This window comes from Dama dama, chromosome 11 (assembly GCF_033118175.1).
Source record: "Dama dama isolate Ldn47 chromosome 11, ASM3311817v1, whole genome shotgun sequence".
NCBI classification, from domain to species: domain Eukaryota; kingdom Metazoa; phylum Chordata; class Mammalia; order Artiodactyla; family Cervidae; genus Dama; species Dama dama.
This window is the reverse complement of record NC_083691.1, coordinates 27713828-27735688: the sequence shown is the minus strand read 5'-3', so window position 1 is coordinate 27735688 and position 21861 is coordinate 27713828. Positions and strand designations below refer to the sequence as shown.

The window sequence follows — 21861 nt, the reverse complement described above, 5'->3', positions numbered from 1 at the left end:
CCAGACCACCTGACCTGCCTCTTGAGAAACCTATTTGCAGGTCAGGAAGCAACAGTTAGAACTGGACACGGAACAACAGACTGGTTCCAAATAGGAAAAGGAGTACCTCAAGGCTGTATATTGTCACCCTGCTTATTTAACTTATATGTAGAGTACGTCATGGAAACGCCGGGCTGGAAGAAGCACAAGCTGGAATCAAGATTGCCAGGAGAAATATCAATAACTTCAGATATGCAGATGATACCACCCTTATGGCAGAAAGTGAAGAACTAAAAAGCCTCTTGATAAAAGGGAAAGAGGAGAGTGAAAAAGTGGGCTTAAAGCTCAACATTCAGAAAACTAAGATCATGGCATCTGGTCCCATGACTTCATGGGAAATAGATGGGGAAACAGTGGAAGCAGTGTCAGACTTTATTTTTTGGGGCTCCAAAATCACTGCAGATGGTGATTGCAGCCATAAAATTAAAAGACGCTTACTCCTTGGAAGGAAAGTTATGACCAACCTAGATAGCATATTAAAAAGCAGAAACATTACTTTGCCAACAAAGGTCCGTCTAGTCAAGGCTATGGTTTTTCCAATAGTCATGTATGGATGTGAGAGTTGGACTGTGAAGAAAGCTGAGCGCCACAAAATTGATACTTTTGAACTGTGGTGTTGGAGAAGACTCTTGAGAGTCCCTTGGACTGCAAGGAGATCCAAGCAGTCCATCCTAAAGGAGATCAGTCCTGGGTGTTCATTGGAAGGACTGATGCTGAAGCTGAAACTCCAATACTTTGGCCACCTGATGTGAAGAGTTGACTCATTGGAAAAGACCCTGATGCTGGGAGGGATTGGGGGCAGGAGGAGAAGGGGACGACAGAGGATGAGATTGTTGGATGGCATCACTGACTCAATGGACATAAGTTTGAGTAAACTCCGGGAGTTTGCGATGGACAGGGAGGCCTGGCGTGCTGCGATTCATGGGGTCGCTAAGAGTTGGACACGACTGAGCGACTGAGCTGAACTGAACTGAGAGCTCAGCATGTCTTCTCTTTAATGGGCACCAAACGCCCAGATTTTGACCCTTGAGCCACAGAAGATTTCCAGAAACTCTTCAATTTTTTGGCCGTATAGCCATTGCCTGCAAATTGGTAAATGACTAAGAACTGTTTCAGCATACTTCTCAGAATTTCCTTTGTCTCTAGAATTTTGGCTCTCCAGGTCTCTTCTGCCTTTGATACTTCCAAAGACACTTAAAAAAAAAACCTAAAAAACTTTTTCCAGGTTTTATAATTGTTCTTGGCAGGCAGATGGCTCTGCAGTAGGCTAGTTTGCCATCCCCACACCCCATCACCACCATTACTGCTTCTGCCTAGCTTCCCATTCTTCAAGCTTTCCCTTGAGAAGTATGCCATTTTGAGTTCTTTTTTCGTGTGACCTGTTTTTTCTCTGGACAGTTTTGGAATCTTCACTTTATCCACATTACTATGTTTTGTGATGATATTCCTTGGGCTGTTTATCCTTTTTAATCCGGAAACTGGCATTCTTACATCCTGAAAACTTTTCTCATATTTTTTTCCTACTTGTTTTCTGATTGTTCACATGTTAAACCTTAAGAAAAGATTCTGTTGATGGATTTCATTTTCCATTGTTTATCTTTCACTCTTATAAAGTTCTGTATGATGAGAAATGGATAATTTCCCAACCTTATCTTGGAATCCATCTAATTAAACTTTTGATTTCAGCCTTCATACAGATAATTTCTTGTTCCTTGTTCCCTTTTTGTGGAGTCTTTTTTGACTTTGTGGGTGTTTCTCTCTCTCTGAGGAAAGCAAATTTTGGGGGTTTTGCTGTATCATGCATTGTCTCTATTCATTCTAAATTTTCTTTATCACCTTTTGCTTATATTGATCTATAATAGAAGCTTCCTCAAATGTCTGACATTCCTTTGTTATCTGTTCACATTTAGGAATGAAGCACCGGAAATCCTAGGAGGTTTGTGTGGGTGTGGGCCTTGTCAACTAAGCAGCTTCACAGCAGCGTGATGGGATAGGTGTGCTGACTTTTTTTTTTTGGTGTTATTTCCCAGTGTCACTATCAGTGCATTCTTTCTCTAGAGCCCTTCAGTTTCTCCCCTAAAATCTTCAAATCTCCTGCCCGAAAGCATCATCATTGAAGTGAGACCGTGTGAGAGGCTGGTGAAAGTGTCAGCATGCATGTTGGGCTTTCCCTCAGACCTCCTTTCCATGAACAGCCCTTTCCCCTGCTTTTCCCTACGCCTGGCAAGCTCTCTCCTTCAACTTGCATACAGAATAAACCTCCAGCCCTGAACTGTGGCTGGGGAGGGGAGTTGCTTGCGGGTACTTGGATGAGGCAGTGGACCTGGGGGCACTGCCCCTCAGCCTTTCATTTGTTCAGTGTGCTGTGTCCTTGCACTGTCATGGAGTACCTGGTGGGGACTTGAAGGCACCCGTGAACCAGGAAAGAAGCCCTGCCCTCTTAGAGGTCATAGTCTGCCAGGGGGAGATGATAATGAACATAGAAATTATTATGTTCAAAGGTGAGAGAGACGACCTTGATAAAAACAGTGGAGCAAGATAAAGGAATTAGAAGTGCCACGGCTGGGGGATAGAGGGCAGTGGTGGACTGTACTTCGTTTTTTATAACCTTGTATGGAAATAATTTTAAACTTACCAAAGAGTTACAAGAATAAGAATAGTACATAGAACACTATATACACTTCATCCTGAATTACTGTTATCATTTTACCTCATTTTCTTTGTTACTTGCTCTCCCTCTCCTGCCCCCCTATAAACACACACACACACACACGTATATGAGGGAATGGGGAGAGTCAGTGTATGTGTGTTGTGTGTGCATGTGTATACGTATATATAATGTATATATCTCTGAACTAGTTGAAAGTGAAAGTGAAGTCACTCAGTCGTGTCTGACTCTTTGCGACCCCATGGACTGTAGCCTACCAGGCTCCTCCATCCATGGGATTCTCCAGGCAAGAATACTGGAGTGGGTTGCCATTTCCTTCTCCAGGGGATCTTCCCGACCCAGGGATTGAACCTGGGTCTCCCGCATTGCAGGCAGACGCTTTAACCTCTGAGCCACCAGGGAAGCCCCTGAACTAGTTGAGAGTTCGTTAAATATATTATGGCCCTTTGAAGTGAGCGATTTTTTTTTTTTTAAAGCTGGTGACTAAAATTTGAACTTGGTAACAGAGTATGTGATTCCCATTTTCATCATGCAGTATTTTCAGATACCATGGGGCATTTTTAATTGATAAATTAGTGATATTTGGATGTCAGGTGCAGCATAATAAGAGCTGGTAAGAATGTGTAAAGGCTTAGGAATGCAGGCCTGTCCTGGTAGGACAGAGGAGAAGAGCGTTTTATATTCAAAATAAAATAAATCTGAAGTGTATAAAATGACAGAAGCTTAAAAAGCATGGGTTGTAGGAAGATTTTGAAGCTGTGTTTCAAATGTGTAAGTGTAATCATATGTAAATATCAATGCAGATATGCAAATGTTCCTTGTAATTTGCAGCCCTGAAATGTAGATTAAAAGCATGAAATGACTTTTTTTGTTTTTTTTATATTCAGGTAATTAAAGTGTAGAAAGATCTGTCGTAGAAGATCTGAATATAATTCACATGAATGAAAAATAGTAAAAGTGCTCAGTCTCATGAATGTCATCTGTCTTATGCAAAATATTGCAGTGGCATAATTTGTCTTCAGTATCAACTTTGAAGGGTCTTCCTTCTTAGGATTTAGGGTTATTTCTGAAGTTGAATGGTTTGGAACACTTGTAAATGTTGGCCTATCTCTAATAATAATGGTAGCAGTTGTTTCAACTACAAAGAGTTATATCACCAAACAATAATAATTATTAAGAAATTCTTTTGTCTGCAAGTATATGGTGTAATTAATGGATGCCATAGGCTTCCCAGGTGGCTCAGTGGACTGAAGCAGGGGACGCAGTTTCAATCCCTGGATCAGGAAGATCTCCTGGAGGAGGAAATGATAACCTGCTCCAGTATTCTTGCCTGGAAAATTCCATGGACAGAGGAGCCTGGCAGTTTACAGTCCATGGGGTCGCAAAGAGTCAGACACGACTTAGCAACTAAACAATAACAACAATGTGCTCTGAAGTTACCCTGCTTGGATTCATCTTTATCACTTTGTAACTAAATCTCAGTTTTCTCATCTATGGAAAAAGAAACTTACTTGATAAGGTTACGTATTAAATGAGATTATGTACATTATAAAATTATAAAATTCATTAGCATAGTTCCTAGAAGATAGTAAACTACCATTACTGCTATTATTCTAAGCACTTCCTGCTGTGGGGCATATTCCTGTCTTACTGATGTATGAAATTGTTAAGACAGAATATAAGATCTCAAAAAAGCAAGCTCTTGATCAGTAAAATAGAATGGAATTTTCAGCTTATCAACTGCATCATGCTCATGCTCAATTGCTCCGTCGTGTCCAACTCTTTGCGACCCCATTTTTTTTTCAGGCAAGAATACTGGAATGGGTTGCCATTTCCTCCTCCAGAGGATCTTCCTGACCCAGGGATCAAACCTGCATCTCCTGTGTTGGCAAGTGGATTCTTTACCACTGAGCCACCCGAGAAGCCATAAACTGCAAAGATATGATTCAGTGAGCTGAATAGCCTTATCCCAAGGAGAGGAAAACATGGCCTTTGGGGAGAAGAGATAAACTAGGATTATTCCTAGGTCTGTGTTTTGACTACTAGCAACTTTATCTTTGAATGCTGCCTGGTTTTTATTGTATGTTCTCTAACATGTCTTAACGATGTTGGCAGTCATATGAAAGGAAAAGCTGTGTGCTATGTGTTCTTGTTTTCAACTTGTACGGTAGGAAGTACCCTGCCATTATCACAGCAAGTGGGCTCAGCTGATAAGCAAATAGGGAAAGTAGCAGTGATGCCATTCTTCTTAAGATGTTGAAGTACCGTTCATCATGGCTTCATTTAGTCATAAAAGATAGACATCATTGCTGCACTCCAGAAAAATGGGTACATCTGTCATAAGCTATCTGAACAGTGTAAGTGTATTGAATTTTTTTTTTTTTTTTAGAATTTACTCTGTTTAAAAATAAAATGCCTATTTTATGAAACAAATTGTATACAAACCACACCTGAACTTCATGCTCCTTACCTTATGGCTATTCGTCAAATTGTTTCCTAACTTCCTTTCTGGAAAATCATTAATAATAATAATAAATTCAGGAAAAATAAACATCAAAATACTGTCTCCAGTCCCCCAAACATACCCTGTATAAAAAGTCCCAGCGTGTATATTTACTTTCCTATACTAGTCAAGAAAACGTGGTTGTGCTTCATTACCAAATGTTGACTCTGTTAGATTTCAAGTGTGAATGTGAAATATATGAAAATGTTTCCTTAGAGTAGAATGAATTGGCCAGCCTAGAAATTCTTTCTTTAATGAGACAGTAACATAAGAAAATGTTTTGTTATGTACACAAATTTGGAAACTTTCTCTGCCCAGCTGTGTTATAAAATCAGGTATATTTCCTTGACCTCAGTGATTTTCTTTTTTTTTTTGCCAATAGGTTTCTCCATGAATAAAAGAAATTTTTATTACTATGCCTTACCCTATCACACTTGGACTATAAATTTCATTGAAATTATCATCACGATATGTAGGAAAAGTCTAAGTTTCACCCGACAGGTAATAACTGTTGCTCTCCAAAGGCAAGAGAGGAAAACCAGCCTAGTCAACTAAACATTAGTTGTGATAAACAATCTTTGGTCTTCTTATATTTTTAAGAGGTAATGATGCATTCAGAGTGCACATTAGAACTTCCTTATTGTTTTAGTACATTCCCATGATTTCATAGTGTACTTTAAATTTCAGCTTGTTATTGATACAGATCAACAAAATGTAAGCCTGTAGTTATTCGTGTATTTTTAGAGCTTTTCTTCGCATGTAGTTTTGTTTAACACGGGTCACAGTAATGGATCGTTTATACAAAGTAATGAATTGCTTCCCGTTTCTGCCAGCTGATTTGATCAGTCCGAAGTTCCTTAGGTGCTGTGGGTTACATAACTAGTATGGAATCTGTATGGTACATGTTTTAGTATGACAGTAACTGTATTAACCATTTATATTCTCTAAATCTTTGAGGACATTTTATTAAACACAAGGAAGCTGGTTATTTTGAAGTGAATAAACTTGAAACTAAAATGAACAATGAGTTACCTTACAGAGCACATTTACCAGACTTCTTGGAAAACAGATTATTTTCATTAGTTAATTGTTCTGGCTTACTGTGGATTGGCCAGGGGAAAAAAAAAATTCTTTCTAACTTTCCCATTTTAAATGTTTGTCATGTGTTTTAGCATATTTTCCTGCTTTTATGAGCAGAGTACAATAGAACACAATTTAGTTTTACTTTCCTGAAGAATTTTTAGCACCTGAAAGGACTAGTTCTGAATATTTTCTCTTATCTCTGGTGCCATTATAAATGCAGAAGGTTTAGAGGGTTAGGATTAAATGTACTGACCTCACGTTATTCCCTAGAATTATTTTTTTAACCAAGTCCCTGATAGTAGTTGGTTTGGTTATTTACTAACATGGTTACAAGATACTTGGAGGGAAAAATTAGATTGGAGTTGAATTGTTAAATTGTAGTTAGTGGGGATTGCATTATTCAGTGATGTCTAATTTTCAAACAGAATTACCTTTGTGATTTCAGGATAAAAAGTCCAGAGAACATATGAGCCCCAAGGCTTAGAATGTTTCCTTTGAAGCTTGCTAATTCCCTTTTACTCGCAATTCCAACCAGTTTATTTCAAAGAATAAACAGAATTAGAACACCCTCATTATTAGCACATGCAGATCTACTTAATGTTCATTATACCATAGTATTCCATTAGATAGATATATCATAGTTTATGTAACCAATCATAATTATGGACATTCATCTCCAGTCTTTTGCTATTCTAAATAATTCTGTTCTCCAGTTTTCCCAGCCATTTCAGTTCAGTTCAGTCACTCAGTCGTGTCCGACTCTTTATGACCCCATGGACTGCAGCACGCCAGGCTTCTCTGTCCATCACCAACTCCCAGAATTTACTCAAACTCGTGTCTCATTGAGTCAGCCATCCAACCATTTCATCCTCTGTCGTCCCCTTCTCCTCTTGCCTTCAGTCTTTCCCAGCATCAGTTCTTTGCATCAGGTGGCCAAAGTATTCGAGTTTCAGCTTAAGCATCAGTCCTTCCAATTAATATTCAGGACTGATTTCCTTTAGGATGGACTGCTTGGATCTCCTTGCTGTCCAAGGGACTCTCAAGAGACTTCTCCAACACCACAGTTCAAAAGCATCAATTCTTTGGTGCTCAGCTTTCTTTATAGTCCAGTTCTCAGATCCATACATGATTACTGGAAAAACCATACCTCTGACTAGATGGACCTTTGTTGGCAAAGTAATATCTCTTCTTTTTAATATGCTCTCTAGGTTGGTCATAGTTTTTCTTCCAAAAACAAGCATCTTTTAACTTTATGGCTGCAGTCACCATCTGCAGTGATTTTGGAGCCCCAAACAATAAAGTCTGTCACTGTTTTCATTGTTTCCCCATCTATTTGCCTGCATTTATGTATCAACTTTTTTTTCCCCTCCTCCTCTGATACCTTTATCATAAATTTAATTCCTGTATATGTTCAGCTCTGTTTCTAGACTCATTTCTGTTCCTTTGAGCTGTGTGATCCTTTTCTGATCATACAGTTTTAACTATCGCGGCTTCATAATGTGTACTGTCAGTAAAGCTGATCTCCCCTCTTTCTCTTTTTTTTCAGAATTCCTAGGTTTAATGTATTTCATTCTCCAGATCAACATTAATATAATTTGTCAAATTTCAAAGTAAGGATCATCTTATTTAGTATTTAATTGGGATTGACTGAATTGAATTGATCAGTTAACTTAGTGGGAGAATTTATATTTCCTTTGCCATGGAAAAACAAATGTCCGTTTGGATTTTAAAGTTCTCTTTAGTTAAGTGTAGTACATTTCTTTTCATGTTGGTGTTTAGCTATTATTTTTATACATGAGATTTTGTTAATGTTTTAAACATAAACCAAAAATAGTCATTTTACCTTACAATATTTCTGTTGTTCAATCGCTGTCATGTCTGACTCTTTGCCACCAATATTTCTAACTTTTTCTTAATCTTGAGAAATTTCACGGATACAGTACTTCTAGGATGCTAGTAAGGATGCAATAGCCAAAGTAATCTTATTGAGATGGAAGTCAAACCCTTCAAAAGCTTTTCAGTGACTCAGAGTGGAAACCAAAGGCCCGTTAGACCATCCATCCGCTGCTGCCCCTGTGATTATGGTGGTCACAACTGAGCTGCTCTTCTCTCAGACACTCTGCTCCAGCTGTCCTCCCTGCTTCTCTCTTTTTGTAAAATATTTATTTATTTATTTGGCTGCACTGGATCTTAGTTGCAGCACTCAATGTCTTTACTTGTGGCATGTGGGATTTAGTTCCCTGACCAGGCCCCCTGCATTGGGAGCACAGAGTCTCTGCCACTGGACCACCAGAGAAGTCTCTCTCAAGCAGCAAATTAGGTTCTATCTTATGGCCTATGCACTTACTCTTCCCTCTCCCGGAAAACCTCTTTTTCCAAATATCTTCTGCTCATTCCGTAACTGCCTTTGCATAAATGTCACCTTTCTCTGAAGGCTTCACTAAACACCTCTTTTAGAGCTACAGCTCCACTTCCAGCAGTTTCTAGTCTTTTTTCATTATCTTCTGTCTTTCCTACCCCACCATAGGACTTGAAACTTACTAGTATCATCTCTTAATTACTTAATAATTATATTTTTATAAATGAAACTCATATCTATATCCAATGCAGAGAGCCAAATATATTCAAGGCACTTTTGAAGAGCAAGAAAATGGGGTTTAACTTACTCTACCGAATACCAAAATCTAAAGTTTTAGTAAATAAGACATTGTGCTCTGGGCACAGAGTTAGAAAAGTAGGTCAATAGAACAGCTTAGCGAGCCCAGGAAAGGACCTTTCTCATACAGGATTTGCTACAGCAGTGTCACAGCAGAACAGCAGGGGAGGACTGCCTTTGCAGGTAATAGTGCTGGAACAATTGAGTTTCCATATGGAAAAAAGTTGTTAGACCCATATTTCACACTACACGTAAAAATTGGTTTCAGGTAGATTATGGACTGAAAAAGTGAAAGACTAGGTCATCAAACTCATGGAGATATTACTGAAGAACACTGGCTGCCAAGGAGCCAGCAGTGACTGTACTGTGGCCAACCTGGCTTCCTTACCAGATCAGGTTCCTATAGCTCCAGGTGGGACTAACAAAAGAGAGCCCAGCTGAAGCTCAGAAGTTGTCTTTGCTGCCACTGCAGCTGCTAAAGAAACCTGCTCTCCAGCCTCCAGGGAGAACTCTTCTGTGCAATGGGGAAGGAGGTCCTTCTTAGCCCTTCAGCTGGGAGGACCCTGCAGGGCAGTATGAAGCCCTTCCTCTCTCAGTACCAAAGATTGCTCCATATAAACCCACCCCTGTGTGAAATCTCTCAAGCCCTAAGACCAGCAGAACATTTGTAGCTCTTATGGGAATTAAAGGACTCATGACACTAAAATTACCAAAAGACAGGGGAAGAAGTCTGAATTTGAAGGTATAAAGTCAGTGGTTAACTGTAGCACCTCTCCAGTTGCTAAAAGATTTTTTTATTGTTTCTCCCTCTCAGACTCTTAAAAAAGCATGCTGTTTGGTATCCAAGTGAAATGCTAGAGCCCTGAATCAAACTGTTAACATTAGACAACATGAGGAAATTTATTTTCTGTGTGGAGCTCCAGACACCCACCAAAGTGATTGTACTTTCAAAAACTGAAGAGGAAAGGCTAGCAATTATGCCATAATAAGTGTTCTTGTTGATCCACATCGGTAGTACTTGGTATATTGTTAGATTTCTTAATTTTTGCCACTCTGAAGGATATATTCCACATGTCTAAGAGAGACAGCAGCCCTATTTGAACCATTGGGAGCAGTCCTGAAGAATATCTCTGGACAGAAAGGTGAAGGTGAAGCAGTAGCTTGCCTACTATATGTAGACAATGAGAATAGGGAGACCTGTTCGGGAGCCCTAGAGATGTCAGAAGGCTGTTAGGTTCTTTACTGATACTTCCTGAGACTGATGATAACTATCACTGGGATGCTTGTGCTCTGTACTCTGCTTACCCTGTGTCCTCAATGCAGTTGTCATCATGGGTGGGTCAGTAATTCTGTATCCCTATGTGATGCTAGAGGGGGACGAAGAAGGTGACCAAACACCTGTAAAGCCCTGGGATTCCAAAGCTGATCTCATTCCTCCTCTGTGTTCAAATGCATTGAGTTGGAGTTCACTTTGGAAGTGGCATCCAGGGAGAATGATTCCTTTAACTGACTTTTCTTATCCAGTCAGACTTCACAGAGACCCCGTAACCTTTGTGTGACTCTATATATAACCTTTGTGTAAACCCACTGAAACGCAGGCAGCTGGCTCTGATGGTAGGACTCTGGATCATCCCTGATGTTCTGGAACCCACAATGATCTGCATCACAAGCACCCACGAATGCTCCATAAGGCCTTGATTCAGTACAGTCTATCCAGCTTCTCCTCTGATTTGTACTTGAGAAGATGCCAAGGTTGCAGAAACTCAGTGTTCATTCAGAAAGCACATCATTAGCATTTTGCAACGTGTTGTTACCAATCCAGCATTTTAAAAATCATCTGAAAAGGCTGTGGTTCTCAGCTCCCAAAGAACGTCTTTTATTTAGTCATCACGCAGGCCTCAGGGAACAGTATATTCTTACTTAGGTGACAGAGAAGGACATCTAGAAGAGATCAGATTATTGTGACTGAAAAAGAAACAATGAAAAGATCTCAGATATTGTTGAGAGAAAAGGAAAAGCCTGTAGGAAATAGCTAAGCCCTTAACTGCTAGATACGACCAAGGGAAAACAAGAAGATATGATTAGAAAGAAGGGTCCTCCACAGTTTTTACGCTCAAATCCCTGTTCTATCAGTGAGAGAGACATGAAGGCAGAGTGACAGGTGTTACCTGATCAATGTAAGGTTTGGTCAGTGCCATCAAATAGATTATTATGAAAAAAGACTGTCGATGGTAGAAGGTGAAAAAGAGACTGAGTCCAGAAAACCCCACCTTTACTATCAGGTCCTACCAGGAGAAATACATCCAGTTCATCCAGAAGGAGGAATGTAAATACTCAAAAAATGGTAAATCACTGATGCCCAAAATCAAAGGAATAGACTCACAACTAAAGTTAAACCCAGCCCAAGGCTTAAATCCACATTGTAGAACAGATAAGAAGTAGCATTATCTAATTTCTGAAAAAATCTAATTTCTAAAATATTTTTTGAATGAAAAAAAATAATATCTTCATGATTTGAGGTTGTAGACGAATTTCTTAAACCAAGGACAGAGAACCGTAACTGTAAAAGAAAAGAATTCCTTAAGAAAAGGAATGAACAGGCAAGTCAAGAACTACAACAGGACAAAGGACTGGTATCTAGATTAAAAAGTACCTTCTACAGATCAATAATTTAAAAAGACAGTCTGATAGAACAATGTGAGACTTAAATAAGACATTTTCAGAGGATATATAGAAAATGTTCCCAAAACATAAAAAGACAAAAACCTTAAATCAGAGCCATAACGAAACACCTCCAAATACCAGGTTGGTCAATTACAATTATAATTACAAGGTTTGCCAGAACCAAATATGCAGATATATAACACTATGAACCCTAATGTCTGATGGTATGTGTGTATACTTAGTCCCTCAGTCGTGTGTGACTCTTTGCTACCCTATGGACTGTACCCTCACAGGTTCCTCTATCCATTGAATTCTTCAGGCAGGAACACTGGAGTGGGTTGCCATTCCCCTCTCCAGGGGATCTTACCAACCCAGGAATCGATCCCAGGTCTCCTGCATTGCAGGCAGATTCTTTATCGTCTGAGCCACCAGGGAAGCCCATGTCTGATGGTAGGGGAGTGCACTGGTACAAGTGCTTTGGAAAACTATTTGGAACTCCCTACTAACCCTGCAACTAACATGTGCAGCCATATGTCCTCATATTTCTACTTTGAGATGACATAGTCAACAGAAATATATGCCCAAGAGACATGTGTAAAAATATCAGCATATTTTTTAGTAACAACCCAGATATCTATCTGTAAAATCAGTTGTGTTGTGTTCTTACAATGGAAAACTAGGTAGCAAAGGTAATGAGCTATTTCTATATGCATTAACAAAGATGGATCTTATAAACAATGTTGATTGAAGGAAGTAAAATAAAAACACACTGCATGATTACATTTGTATCAAGTTCACTAACAGACAAAAATTAACTATGGTATTAAGGGATAGGTGTTAGTCTGCTCGAACTGCCTAACAAAATGTCATAGACTGGGTGGCCTAAACAACGGACATTTATTTTCTCAGTTCTAGTTTGGAAGCCCAATATCAGCATGGTCAGTTTTTGGTGATACTTCTTCCTGGCCTACAGATGGCCATCTTCTCTCTGTGTGTTCTCCAGACCTCTTTTCTGTATGCTTTTGGGAAGAGTGCAAGCTCTGGTGTATGTCCTTCTAAGGCCACTAATCTTATCCATGGATTCAAAAGGGGCTCACTGGTAAAGAATCCGCCTGCCAGTACAGGAGACAAACAGGTTCGATCCCTGGATCAGGAAGATCACCTCGAGAAGGAAATGGCAACCTGCTTCAGTATTCTTGCCTGGAAAATTCCATGGACAGAGGAGTGTGGCAGGCTACAGTCCATGGGGTCAGAAAGAGTTGGACATGACTGAGCAACTGAGCATGCATGCTTTATTGAGGTTGAATCAGTTGTTTAAAATATATTTTATCCTGAGCTTCCCTGGTGACTCAGTGGTAAAGAATCAACCTGCCAACGCGGGAGACACAGGTTCAGTTCCTGATCTGGGAAGATCCCATATGCTGTGGAGCATCTGAGTTCTTGTGCCGCAGCTACTGAGCCAGTGCTCTAGAGCCTGGGGAACCACAGCTACTGAAGCCCCTGTGCCCTAGAGCCCCTGCTCCGCAACAAGAGAAGCCACCACGATGAGAAGCCTGCACATCACAACTGGAGAGTAGCCCCCACTTGCCACAACTAGAGAAAACCACGCAACAAGAAGACTCAGCACAGCCTATGTAAATACACACACACACACACACACACACACACACACACACACGAGCCTGACAGACTACAGTCCGTGGGGTTGTGCGGAGTCGGACATTACTGAAGTGACTAAGCAGCAGCAGCATGTGTACATATGGTCCTATTGAAGATTATCTTTGGCTGGTAAGGTTACAGAATAGATGAGCTTTTCAAAAGTGAACTATCTCCAAATATGAATAAAAGAAATTCTGACTAGAATATTTTTTGTAGTTTTAATCTCTTTGGGCATCATTAGTCAAATTGGTAAACCACTAAAATGGTAAATTCATTTCTACTTTCAGCAATCCTTCAAGGGGAGTGGGAGTTGCTGTCATGCTCAAGAATTTATCTAGGTATCTGACTTCCTCCTCATCCTGAAAATTAACCCCTTCAACTTGAGGGACATCCTTATATCTTACCCAGATTGGTTGAGGGCTGAGAAGGCAGTGGATGGTACTTCTCAGTCTGAATAGATTGTTAGCTATGTTCTAAAACCTAGTCATTTGTGGATATTATATAGAAGAAATGAGAAAGCAGTAACTTATCCCTTAGGAAAGCTTCTCATCAAAATACTTTTTTTTTATTATAGGTAATTCGCTCCATTCTGCTCTTTCCAACAATTGAGCGAATGTCTGAGTCACCCAAAGGCAGGTTTGCCACACCTCTTTTGTGCTGGCTTCGCTATGCTCTCTATGTTCCTTGCTACTTACTGCTTAAACCATGGCCTGAGAAAATCAAGTCCTTGGTGATCAGAATGGCCCTTCAAATGATGGACATGCCGAGGGAATTTTCGTGTCTAAATACGTTGGAACCGTTCTGCCTTGGTAAGCACATTTTAAAATGTGTATGTTTATTCTTATATCAGAAAGTGTTAAGAGAATAACCTCAGACAGTAGGTGAGTCTCAAACAAGGTATTATTTGTTATATTTTTCTCCCCAAAGTTTAAAACTAGAAACAAAATGAAAATAGTGAGGGATATTCTAAATGACAGAGAAGCCTCATCAGGCTTTAATTTTAAACCTTATCCTTCTGATTCTCTACTGTAGCTTCAAGACAACGAGAAAGAATTCTTCTCTATCTACTATATATGGAGTCCTTATAGGAATCCACAGTGTTCCCTGTTAAGCTCAGTGTATAAACTACAAAAATCAGCACAAGGAAACGAGGCCTAACATCCCCATAGAGTGAATAGACTATGATTTTGCTTTGCTCTTTAGAAGTTTTTGGAGAGATTTAAGTTATAAAAGTAATAAATAGTAGTCATGGTAGTATAGCATTGGAGGCTTTACTGATTATAGTTTCTGAATATGCCAGGGAATGTTTTTGGTACTTTACTGTTTAGCTTCAGATGTTATTTTTAAATGTAATTTATCTTTTTAGTTAGTACTAATTTATACTATATTTACAAATGATTTTAATAATAAAATTATGCTACCTCCATAGTCTACAAAATGGAGATAATAATATCCTGTACCTCAAAAGATTATTACAGGATTAAATGTGATAATGTATGCAAAGTGCCTATCTGATATTTTATTTATAATAAGCCTCCAGTGAATGATACAGCAGCAATTGCAACAGCAGCTAATAGGACTGTTCTAAGCTTTTACCTACAGTCCTCAGAAGAACTAATGAAGTTCAGGTATTCCTGTCCCCATTTTACAGATGAAGATACTGAGGTTCAGAGAAGTTACATGGTTTGCCTGAAGTCACACAACTAGTGGGTAGTGTTCAAATTCCAGCAATATGCCACTGTGTTAGGCTTCCTTTTACTGTAGCTGCTGCTGCAGTCTCTTCGCTCCAGTCAAGCATAAAAGCAGGACTACTGTCTAAAGTTTATGGTGCTCACCTACATTGATTCCCACAATTTCATGTGCATAGTGAATTCAGAAACAAGTCACACCCCTGCCCTTACAGTTATACACCCACAGATTATGCGGGACATGTTTTCCTAAATAGCAAGAAGCAGTCATCACAAAAAAGTTCAGTCTATTTTCTGTATTTATGGATTTGCCCCCCCAGCCATGTTCTACCAACACCTATTGTTTATTATAGGCTTAGCAAGGCAGAGGAAGATAAGATAGGGAGAAGGGAAGCCAGGCTTGGAACAGTCATAAAAATCACCAAAGATTGAGGTTGGAGATGTCCCTTGAGGACCTACTGGCCCAGCCCCTTATTTTTCCCCTCATAGAAGAGAAAGAAATAGCCTAGTAAGTGAAAATGGCAATGACTGTAAGTCAGACACCCTCAGTGGAATACCTAGAATTACCACTTTAAAATCTACATAAGGAGACATTTTTAAAAAAAAACAAAAACACTATAAGTAAATCAACATAGAATTCTAAAACATTCAGTAACACATAGACAGGCCAGAGAAAGAACATAGAGAAAGAGAAAACAGATAGCTGTCAGAAAACAAATAATAAAATGGCAAACAAGCTCTAACATTACCAATAGTTACATTAAAGTAAATGGTCAAAATGCACCAATTAAAAGATAAAAATTGGCAACATGAATTTAAAAACATAACCTGAGTATATGCTATCTTCAGAAAACATAGTTAAAGCATAATCATATAGGTAGGTTGAAAGTAAAAGAATGGGAAAAGATATATCATGCAAACATTAATCAAATGAACCAGGAATGATTATATTAATATCAGATAAAGTGGTCTTCAGAGCAAAGAAAATTACCAGGAATGGAGAGGGACATTACATAATGATAATAATAAAAGAGTTAGTCTACTAAGGAGTCATAGTAATTCTAATATGTGTATGTACAAAACAAGTGTGCTGCAAGATACCTGAGGCAAAAACTGATACAACTGAAAGGAGTAATGGACAAATCCATAATTACAGCTGGATACGTAAATACCCCACTCCACAATCAGTAGAATGATAGGACAGAAAGTTAGCAAGGATATAGATGAATTCAGCAACAGTATCAACTAACAGGATTTAATTTGTAGAAAATGGCAACTCACTCCAGTATTCTTGCCTGGAAAATCCCAGGGGCAGGGGAGTCTGGCGGGCCACAGTCCGTGAGGTCGCGACGAGGTGGACACGACTGACACAACTGAGCTACTAAGCACGCACGCACATACAACGCTTCACCCCAAACATCTGGGTTTCTGACAGACATTAGATAGCCCTGTGCTTCCCTTCTGCCTCTTTAGTGGTATTCTCTAAACCCAAATCAAGACATGGGATGTTAAGGAAGTTTTCCTTGTTTTCCTATATATATTTAGTGATTATATAACACATTACATATGACATGTGATGTGTTTAATATTTTTCTATTAAAACAGATACTTATGTAAAGATTTTTTTTCAGTTTTTCTACACCACAATTATAAATACCCTCTTGAAGAAGTAGGTTCCATAAGTTGTGCTCAAGAGAAAGGAATCTTCCTTTCAGCTGCAGTGATTGACTCCTCCTGAGTCTTTGGGAGCCCTGAATGCAGGCATCAAGGAGCAAGACAGTTTGGGCATAGGACACGTTCCCCTCCATGACTCAGGGCAACCAGAGGTCTCCATCTGCACTGTTGCTTGGGGGAACTGGAATTTCTTTCCCATAGCACAGTTACACGATGTGCAAAATAGACTGTAAACCAGACTAAACACTCAGCCACATTGCTTCATCTCTGTTCCAAACAACCAACTTGCAAACAAACTTTTGAAGCACAGCCCTTGTATTTCTGACATCCCTTCCTTCTCTGATTTTCTGTTCTCTTCCTTCTATTGATAGACCTGGCTTTCTAACATCCAAGTAACCAGTACTTTAGTAGTCTCTTTTCTTCCCTCATTACTCACCCCATCTATAATAACTTTGGGTAAAGAGAAAGAAGGCAAGAATTACCTGTGTTCTTTCTACTTTGTGTTCTTGGTTTATTCTCTACAAACATGCCTAGTTCAATCTTCTACTCATGACAGTAGGCTAATCCTTAACCAAGCATCTCCATCATCCTAGCCAGCATCTTTTTACCTCTCCCCTTTGGATACCAATTCACCCTTGCCTCTTCTCGCAATAGCTACCACAGAACCTACCTTTACCCAGTCTTGCCCTGGCCATCCCACTAGTGATTCCTGTTACCTTGATTAGGACAAATGGAAGAAGGTCCCAGCTGAGAAAGGCTGATACTCATAAATCCCTGACCCTTGAAGATGATTAGTGTATTCCTCCTGAGCTTTTATCCCATGAATGGTGAAGATTAATCAATATTTCAACCAACCACTTGAGTTGACGACATGATTTTCATTTTACACAAAGAGAGGGCTCATCGGGGGAAAGGAATACCAGATCTGAGATTATTCACAGTGGTCAAATCTATACCCTCCAGACCTACTTCTCTGTAGTTTGACTATCATCCAGACAATGACCTCCAGTATACCAGTCTGACCAGTTTACCTCCTAAAAGGAGGACTTGCGGTGTTTGCACATTATGTAATGTCTGTGCTTCAGTAGAAATCTTACAGAAACAAACGGAGGAAGTTTGCCAGTCCAAGCGGTGGATAATAAATCCTGACCTATCTGGATAGAAACAGATTTTCTGTATCCTTTAGTTTATACACATATTTTTTTGTGGTAGCAAGGTCTGAAAAGTTCAAGGAACCAAACTGTTCAAATATTTCAAATGCTGTTGTCCTTTTGGCAAAAATAGTGGTTCTTATAGGCTGAGAGTCTGTGTATTAGCCCTCTTTACCAGATTGAGTAAAACCTCCTTTCCTATCCAGCATACAAGATAGAATAATGGCCCTAATTCAGTTAGTGTACTTTATAAACTTCACCATGTGTTCATCGGTTCAATATATGTAACTCGATTGTTTTGCATATTACTTTTAAAGAAAATGTATGGGATTTTTTTTCCTTTAATTTTAATTCTGTAATAGTTGCTACTATGTATTTTCTTTATAATAGATGTTCTTCTGTTTCATGAGAAATAGACTTCTCACTGAGACAGCTAAATTGGATTTTCTGATCAAAGCTAAAAGCAAATATATTTTAGCTTAGCAGTATCACAGGTCAAGATAATTAACGTTAAAAAATATTCTAGAGTCTTTTTGTTAGACCAAATTGATGTCTTAATTCCTTTCACTTATCTAATTAGAAAAACATAGTGCAGACAAAGGGCATTCCTGGTAGATTACATTACTTTTGTTGCATGCATTCTTGTAAAAGAGACTTTGTAATCTTTCCTTTCCTTAATCAACATGTAAATAACTTTTAAAAGCATGTACAGTTACATGAATTGAAAACTATTCAATGAACTGCTGACACATAAGCTTCACTCAAGAATCACAAATTTCTTCTCAGAATATTTTTGACTTAATCGCAGAATAATATTTTGAATAAGACAAAACCAGACTCGCATGTTACCTAGTCTCTCATTTTTGTGTGTAACTTAGGAAAATCCATTAAAAGCCAATTTAAGCTTTAATTATTCATGAAAGTTTAGCCTTAAATTCATCAGTGAAGGAAAAAAACTTTGTGTGTGTGTGGTCAGTATTAGGATTTAGGCAAAAGGTGATTAGATATGGTACTAGAATATCACCTCTGGTTTAGAATTAAATGACTCAGTGAAGGTTTTTAATATTTTTTTCAATAGATGTTTATGTGTATGTGTGTATATATATATATATATATACACACATATATATATTTAAATTATCCACCCCTCTAAAAAGTTGTATTATTTTTTAAAAATCATACGCCTTGAGTTGTGTGTTTACTTTGATGAACTCTGTCACATTGATAAGACTATCTGTTTATAAATCAGATCAACCAATACCTGCCAACTTGGCTTCCCCATGTCAGCATCTAGACTCTCTTGTGACATCAGCTCTTGCTCTACCTCAAGGAAGGCAGCAGGTTTTTCCTCCTGACCCTCCCCCCAAACCTTCCCCTAAAAAGAAAACCACCAGCCCAGTCCCTACCCATTTATTTTATTTAACAACCCTTACTGACACTTGCCATGAACCAAGGACCTGGATAATCACTGGAGAGAAAAAATGAAATATAGCTGTCTTTTGAGATAGATTTATATATATATATATATATGTATATATATTATTACCCTAACATTATATGTATATTTACATTTATATTTATATAGCATGTTAGAGGACATCAACGTGAGGAATTTTAATACATCACAGTTAGGACTGGTATGAACACAGATACAGAAATGGTACCGAGAAACTAGTTCTACCTAGGTAAATAAGGGAGATGACAAATGAATTTGGACTTGAAGATGACTTGGGAATTTTCCAGACAGACAAAATGGCATTAAGGTAGGTGATTAGGTTAATTAAACAGAAGGCAGCCTTCTGCTGCAGATTATGTTTACTTGGAGAATTTAGTGATAGCATTTAGCCTGTGACATGAATGTCCTATTGGCCTTCCGGTTTTAGCCCGCCTTTGTTTCGTGCCTTTGCCACTCCACTGTGAGCTGAAGTCCTGTAGTGATATTTAAACTAAGCAGATTTCAGAAGATGATGGTAGCAAATAAAATAGAACATTAGACTCAGTGAGGTTTTTTACACCTGTATTTAGATTTGTTATGAAATGAAAGTAAATAAGTACCATTCTTCTAAATCATTCTCCTCCCTTCATGTTTTGTTTCCATTACTCCTACTACTAGATATTTCCTTCACTGTGGTGCTTGAAACTCTGATTTCTGCTGGGTTTCCAGGAATGCTGTCGACAGCCATTGCCAGGAGAAATGTGTTTTCCCCTTAGGAAATTACACTTCTATCTGGTATTATTGTTTCTGACCACTGGTGTTGTGTTACGAGCATTTCTGAGGGAAGAAAAGGATGGCTTCCTTGGAGCAGTTACTGGAAAGGAAACTTGTATTCTACTTTCTAAAAGCAAACAACGAAAAAGTGTACTTAGATGGGAAATTACCAGGAAAAAAAAAAAAAAAATGAGAATAAGGGTGAAGTACATCCCCTGATGAAAATTTTGCTTTTTAGAAATATAATATTCCTTACACATTTTTTGAATTTTTATACATTTTACTAATTCAAGAATAACACTGCAGAAAAGTGCCTGAAACATAAAAATGTTTGCCTCCACGAATGATCAGAAAGCAAACTCCTATGTAATTTCTACCTAGCTCAAGAATCACCATTGCTTGGATATCACAAGCCTCTTTTATGCCCCCTGCATATCCCAAGTCCACTCCTGAGCTCATTCAGGTTGTCAGCAGGATCTAGTTCACTTGGCTTTTTGATTGTAGTCCCCATCTTCTTGCTGGTTGTCAGCAAGGGGTCCTCTCAGCTCCTCGAGGTTAGTTTCATATCCTTCTCCCATGTGCTCCATCTTCAAACCAACAGCGGTGCATTTCATCCTCTTAGGACTTTGAATCTGTGACTTTCTCTTCTGCCACTAGCCAGAGAGAACTCAGATTTTGAAGGACTCATGTGATTAGATCAGGCCCACTGAGATATTCTCCCTTAAAGTCTCCACTTTATAACATAACCTAGTCATGGGAGCAATATGTCATCTTACTCACAGGTTTCACCCACACTCAGAGGGGATTGATTATAAAAGGGCAAGGATCGTTTGTGTCGTCTAAGAATTCTGCCTACCAGAGACCACCTGATTTCTGCTGTTCTGAAATGCTACCTTTGTCGAGAATTAAATAACCATATATGTGTAGTCATATCTGGAAGAATTTATTTAGAATCAATATTATTTTTTCTTTGAATGTTTCGTAGAATGGACCACTGAACTTATCTTGCCCTGGAGTTTTCTTTGTGGAGAGGTTTTTAAGTTACAAATTTAAGAACTATTGAAGTTACCTACTGTCATGCATGCTTAGTCACTCAGTTGTGTCTGACTCTTTGCAACCCCATGGACTGTAGCCAGCCAGGCTCCTCTGTCCATGGGATTTTTTTCCAGGCAAGAATACTGGAGTGGGTTGCCATTTCCTCCACCAAGGGATCTTGCCAACCCAGGGATCAAGCCCACGTCTCCTGCACTGCAGGCAAATTCTTAACTGCTGAGCCATCAGGGAAGCCCCTATCTGTTGTCAAGTGAGCTTCAAATTTGTGTCTGTGTATAGACTGTTTCATCTGAGTTTTTAAATTTCATGGCAAAGTCCACAAAATTACCTGATTATTATTACTTTGCCAACAAGGGTCCATCTAGTCAAGACTATGGTTTTTCCAGTAGTCATATATGGATGTGAGAGTTGGACTATAAAGATAGCTGAGTGCAGAATTGATGCTTTTGAACTGTGATGTTGGAGAAGACTCTTGAGAGTCCCTTGGACTGCAAGGAGATCCAAGCAGTCCATCCTAAAGGAGATCAGTCCTGAGTGTTCATTGGAAGGACTGATGCTGAAGCTGAAACCCCAATACTTCAGCCACCTGCTGCAAAGAGCTGACTCATTGAAAAGACCCTGATGCTGGGAAAGATTGAGGGCAGGAGGAGAAGGGGATGACAGAGGATGAGATGGTTAGATGGCATCACTGACTCGATGGACGTGAGTTTGAGTAAAGTCGGGGAGTTGGTGATGGATAGGGAGGCCTGGCGTGCTGTGGTCCATGGGGTCGCAAAGAGTTGGACATGACTGAGCAACTGAACTGAACTGATCC

The 21861-nt window shown here is 39.1% G+C and overlaps 1 protein-coding gene and 1 pseudogene across 7 annotated transcripts in view; both read left to right on the top strand.

Annotated features, from left to right (window-relative positions):
- The window catches only part of LDAH (lipid droplet associated hydrolase), a 90644-nt gene that overhangs the window by 51835 nt on the left and 16948 nt on the right, over positions 1 to 21861 (top strand). For 4 of the 7 annotated variants that reach the window (XM_061154878.1, XM_061154879.1, XM_061154881.1 and 1 more), the window contains exon 5: positions 13847 to 14081. The exons of 2 other annotated variants lie outside the window; for them this stretch is intronic. In XM_061154878.1, the coding sequence (XP_061010861.1) occupies positions 13847 to 14081 (235 nt within the window). Of the gene's footprint in view, positions 1 to 4513; positions 5451 to 13846; positions 14082 to 21861 lie in introns of those variants that run through there. One more of the 7 variants, XM_061154882.1, reaches the window with a different exon arrangement.
- Positions 9840 to 11618, top strand: LOC133064216 (nuclear pore complex protein Nup88-like; annotated as a pseudogene).